The following is a 5970-nucleotide window of genomic DNA, read 5'->3' as shown; positions in this document are numbered from 1 at the left end:
AAAATCCCTATGCTGGGTCTAGGAGACCCAAAAACATTACTTACACGGTTAGAAATCAATTGAATTTTTAACCAGATCCATTCTATCTACTCTCATGCTTGAAATTAGCACCAAATTCCAAGTATAATTATATATGGAATGATGCATGCACTACGAATGTAACAATCATGGGTTCGAGAATAAATCCATCATTTTTTATCCTAAACCACACTTTTTAAACATGTTTCCCTTTTTCGTCCTCGTAATCTATAAAATTAGAGTCCTATATTCCTTTTTCTTATAGATTTCATATACAAGGCCCGTGCCATGGTTCAGGACCACCTTCATATAAAATAAAATAATATCTAGGTGCTAAATACTTATTCTTTTACCCTACCATGACTTGGGCTAAGAGCGATATACTTGTATCAGTGGATTCTTAAAAGCTAGAGCCGCGCTCTTTTCATAAGGAAAACATTATGTGTGCATTATATATGATGCATTGTATTGTACAATGTATATCATGTAACGTGTCTGTATTTTCTTTTACTGTGTCCATGCATGAATCTTCGTTACGAGTCAGGGATGCTGCTGCCATTGAATACTCAATATTATTTGAACCTGGAATCTCCAGAGACAGTGACTCATCATTGGGTTGTTTATACCTTCATGTTATTGGGTTTGAATGCTTTTATATTTATTGGGTTTGAAATCCTAGGGAGGTGTCGTTTCGAAACTCTCTGATAGTGCAAGTGGGTTGATCATGCCTTTATATTTAATGGGTTTGAAATTCTGTGTTTGCTTTGATATCTTCAGCCAATAATGGGGAATAAACAGCCGGGACGCCAGGATGGATTCGGCGACAAGACGAGAAAATATAACATAGAGTTAGGAGCTGGTCGAACGATAAAATATAACATAGACTTTGGAACTTGTCGAACGAGGTTTGTTGTGGAAGAGAAGTACGAGTTTAGGCATGTATTAGGGTGGGGAACATATGGATATGTATGTGCATTCAAGGACAAATCTCAGCACCCTGGCAAAGATGAAGTTGCCATCAAGAAGATCATTGGAGTCTTCAGCCGCTCTACGGTAATTGCTGAAAGACTCCTCCGCGAACTAAGAATTCTTCGTCAAATTAGACATCCATTCATTGTGCAAATGACGGGTGTGCTCATTCCCCGTGACAGTAAACGCTTCGACGAGGTGTATGTTGTGTACGAAAAGATGGACACCACCCTTTACCAGATCCTCAAGGATCGCACTGCCAAATCAGGACCCAACCCTAGTTTCTACAAACGGGTCATGTATCAGGTCGGTATTTTTTCTTACAATTCAAGAAATTGTATTTGGAGCAGCTTTCGGTCATTATACTTAAGGGTGACCAAATTTTTTCACTTAATCTATTGGACCACATCCTCCCAACTATATATCCTAGAATCCGTTAGGTTTTCCAAAAGCTATATTCTACTTTTCATTAGTCTAAATCCATCTTCTTCTTCTACTAAGAACTGAATTGAATTGAAATGGAATGAATTAGGTGAGAACTGAATTGAATTGAAATGGAATGAATTAGGTGTTGACAGCTCTGCAATACCTGCACCAGGCGAACGTGTTGCATCGAGACTTATCGCCTTCAAACATTCTCTTGTCGAAATGCAGAGAGAGTGCCAAGATTTGCGACTTTGGTCTTGCTCGTACGTTTTCCGAGGAGATGACTCATTTTGTGGTGACGGCGGCATACCGTGCCCCGGAACTCTTTTGCTCGAATTTCATGATTGAAAGTTGTAGGTACACCTCGGCTATCGACATATGGGCTCTCGGCTGCATTTTTGCGGAAATGCTGCGGCCAGTCACGGGAGGAAAACCACTTTTCCAACTTTCCGATGAGCCGGAGAGTGAGCTGAAGCAGTTGCACAAGATTCTGAAGGTCATTCCTAAGCCTTCTCCAGATGATACTCTGGAGTTTATTGAGTTTGAGCGTAACCGCCGTTATTTCAGAAAGCATTTCGGGAATTGTCACCCTCAAACTCCTTTGAGGGCACTCTTCCATGGGGCCGAAGACGATGCGATTGATTTAATCGAGAGAATGCTTACATTCAACCCCTCCAAGAGAATTACTGCCCGCGAGGCTCTTGGGCATCCCTATTTTAAAGATCTAGCCGCCCAAGATTACATGTGCGCCGTGATTAACAATGTGACGATCGAAGACATCGATGAAGAAGAAATAAGGGGTAAAGATATAGACCAACTTCGGAATTTGCTGTATCAGGAAATAATCTCCGTAAACGAGGGATATAGTCTCCGTAAACGACCAGCGAGGGCAGGTGCTAGGGTGAACACTAAAGCCCTTTGATACTTCCTTTTGCGATGAAGAGTTTTTGTGAATAGTGATGTAAAAATCAAACCCTGACCATGATGTGTTTGTTTTTAACAAAATTAAATATTATATGAATTTTTCAAAAAATCAAACCCTGATCATGATGTGTTTGTTTTTAACAAAATTAAATATTATATGAATTTTTCAAAAAATAAAGGAATGTTAATTTCATTTTTTCCGTTTATAGTGCAAGGTTCATGTAAAGATTTTATTTATATTTTATTAATACACCATAATAATAATAATACAAAATTAAACAATATTTTTTTATATTTCAAAACTTTTTAATTTTCAAATAGTTTTTTTTACGACTTCAAATTAAGGGTTAATTATTAGGTTTTTCATGATTTTAAAATAAATATTAACTGTTAAGTAGATGGCAAAGATTTAAATTTGTAATATTTATATTAATATTCTCAAAGCTTATTATTTATCTCTAAGTTGTTTATGTTTTTTTAATTAAGTTATCTCGAATTAATTAATTAAAATAAATGTCATATCCACAGATAACATGTTAGCCATATAGTATTAATAAGCCATGGTATTGTAAAAATATTTATTTATTATGATTTTTAAAATGTATATACATTTAATAGTAATAATAACTTAAATAAAGTTATATTTTAATTAACTTCTGAAATTTTTAATATGGGAAAGGTGAGATGTGTTTTTAATATGGGAAAAGTGAGATGTGTGGTGAAAGATTAAGTATTTTGAACCTTATCATGAATTTATGCCTTTGATCCTTATTTTTATCATGAATTGATGGCTATTTATATTTTAGTTAACTTTTGTGAATTTTTTAATATAGAAAAAGTGAGATGTGTTTTTAATATGGCAAAAGTGAGATGTGTGATGAAGGCGTAAGTATTTTGATCCTTATCATGAATTGATATCTTTAATCCTTATCCTCATCATAAATTGATTCCTTTGATCCTTGATCCTTACATGAATTGATGCATTTGATCCTGATCCTTATTATGAATTAATGCTTTTGATTCTTGATCGTCATCATAAATCGATACCTATCTTATTGTCATTTGATGCCTATAAACCTTTACTAACCTTTTAATTTTTATGAATAAACTACTATAATAAATTACTATAAATTTAAAAATTATATCTCGTTTATTCACATAGAAATGCAAACTTAACAGATCTGATATATTATGTATTATTATATTCACAATTACACTAACATATTTGATAAGAAATACATTTATTTGATAAGAAATACATTTTTTTATTAGTTTGATTCATAAAAAAATTCAATCTTAAATTTCATGGATTACGAAATACTTCCTAACATAATAATTTTCATGTGAGGGAATTTCCATGAGTAAAATTTTCAGGAAAATTATATTTTTATTTTTATTTAGACATTTACATTTCCTTCAATAAAAAGATTTATTACTTTTATTGTAAAATGTATATAATAAAAGTGAATCAACTATATATTCTTTATATATATATTCTTTAAGTTAAATCTATTATTTAGTGTTATGTAAAGTTTTTTGAAAATTAGTCATTCTTTAATGATAATATATATGGTTAATTTTTTTTGAAAATATTATACTAAAATAAATAATTTGTTTTGCATAAATAAATATAAATAAGTGAGAAAATGAAGTAATCAAATAAAGATGAGAATAGTTAAACATGCAAAAAAGAAAGTGAAATGACTGAGTGGATTATTCAAAGATCATGAGAAAATTAGTCAAAAATCATGAGAAAATTAGTCAGTTATGACTACCTCTCATGGAAACCCTGGTGAACATTGAGTGCAAAGGGGATTATTAAAAAATCAAGAGAAATTGAGTGTTAAAGGGAGACTATTAAAAAATCATTAGAAGCATTGAGTGCTAAGGGGACTATTAAAAAATCAAGAGAAATTGAGTGCTAAGGGGGGGTATTAAAAAATCATGAGAAATTAGTCAGTTATGACTACCTCTCATGGAAACTCTCATGGAAATGGTCATACATGAATGACTTAACACATAACTCTACTTGAATGGTTCATGAGGCACAATACTTGGTAAGGTTTTGCAAATGGGGTAGCAAGCTAAGTGGGCTTGATTGTGGAGAACTCCACAGTTAAGCGCGCTTGAGCGAAATGGTCATAGATGAATGACTTAACACAAAACTACTTGAATGGTTCATGAGGCACACTACTTGTTAAGGTTTTGAAAATGGGGTAACAAGCTAAGTGGGTTTGATTGTGGAGAAATCCACAGTTAAGCGCGCTTGAGCGAAATGGTCATAGATGAATGACTTAACACAAAACTCTACTTGAGTGGTTCATGAGGCACAATACTTCCTAAGGTTATGCAAATGGGGCAGCAAGCTAAGTGGGCTTGATTGTGGAGAACTCCACAGTTAAGCGTGCTTGAGAGAAATGGTCATAGATGAATGACTTAACACATAACTCTACTTGAATGGTTCATGAGGCACAATACTTGGTAAGGCTTTACAAATGGGGCAGCAAGCTAAGTGGGTTTGATTGTGGAGAACTCCATAGTTAAGTGCACTTGAGCCAAAGGCGATCTAGGATGGGTGACCTCCCAGGAGGTCTTGGTTACCAGGTGCAAATCTTGGAACTCTACTTGAATGGTTCATGAGGCACTATATTTGCTAAGGTTTTGCAAATGGGGTAGCAAGCTAAGTGGGCTTGATTGTGGAGAACTCCATAATTAAGTGTTCTTGAGCCAAAGATGATCTGGGATGGTTGACCTCCCAGGAAGTCCTGGTTACTGGGTGCAAGTCTTGGAAGTGATAATTGACACGATGTGATTCATTTCACTAGTTTCAATCCCAATTTTTCACCTGTGTGAACATCACCTGATGCAATGAATGCTAAGTGGACTATTCAAAAATCACGAGAAATTAGGCTATTACAACTACCTCTCATGGAAATGGTCATAGATGAATGAATTACTTAACGCAAAACTCTACTTGAATGGTTCATGAGGCACAATACTTGCTAAGGTTTTGCAAATGGGGTAGCAAGCTAAGTGGGCTTGATTGTGGGGAAAACTCCACAATTAAGCGTGCTTGAGCTGAAGGCGATCTAGGATGGGTGGCCTTTAGAGAAGTCCTTGTTACTAGGTGTAAGCCCTGAAAGTGATGATTGACGCTATGTGATTCATTTCACTAGTTTCAAACCCACTTCTTCACCCTTGTGAGCATTACCTGATGCAATGAGTGCTAAGTGAACTATCAAAGAATCATTATAAATTAGTTAATTATGACTACCTCTCATGGAAATGGTCACAGATGAATGAGTTAACGCAGTTGAATCCAAAAAAAATGATATTTAATATAATGACTCATCATTACTTAAATTATATTAGTTTTCTCTCTCACGGTTTGAAATCATCACAATAAATTATGAAATTCAAGATATGGAGTAGCATGTTATGACAAACTAGAATCCTAACTCTAACAATTATATGAGAGAAAATGTTGAAACCTTTCCTAAGGGCTGGGATCCATTGATGTATGTTGTGGTTGTTGCGTTTCCTAGTCCTCTGTATGTGGAGCTTGAAAAAAATTGCTTAGCCATGGTCTTTGATTCCAAGAGTCCATCCAGAATCGAGCCTTATTGCCATCTT

The 5970-nt window shown here is 34.7% G+C and overlaps 1 protein-coding gene across 1 annotated transcript; it reads left to right on the top strand.

Moving 5' to 3' along the window:
- The first annotated feature begins 801 nt into the window (after positions 1-801).
- LOC149251569 (mitogen-activated protein kinase 14-like) lies at positions 802-2335 on the top strand. The gene is made up of 2 exons (XM_089453929.1): positions 802-1293; positions 1556-2335. The coding sequence occupies exons 1-2, from the start codon at positions 802-804 to the stop codon at positions 2333-2335; spliced, it is 1272 nt and encodes a 423-aa protein (XP_089310055.1).
- Positions 2336-5970: the final 3635 nt, after the last annotated feature.

This window comes from Pinus tabuliformis, chromosome 7 (genome assembly GCF_031772625.1).
Source record: "Pinus tabuliformis cultivar Carrire ecotype Pingquan chromosome 7, CPIR1, whole genome shotgun sequence".
Classification (NCBI taxonomy): Eukaryota; Viridiplantae; Streptophyta; class Pinopsida; order Pinales; family Pinaceae; genus Pinus; species Pinus tabuliformis.
The sequence above is the reverse complement of the archived record's forward strand: the minus strand, read 5'-3'. Positions and strand labels throughout refer to the sequence as shown.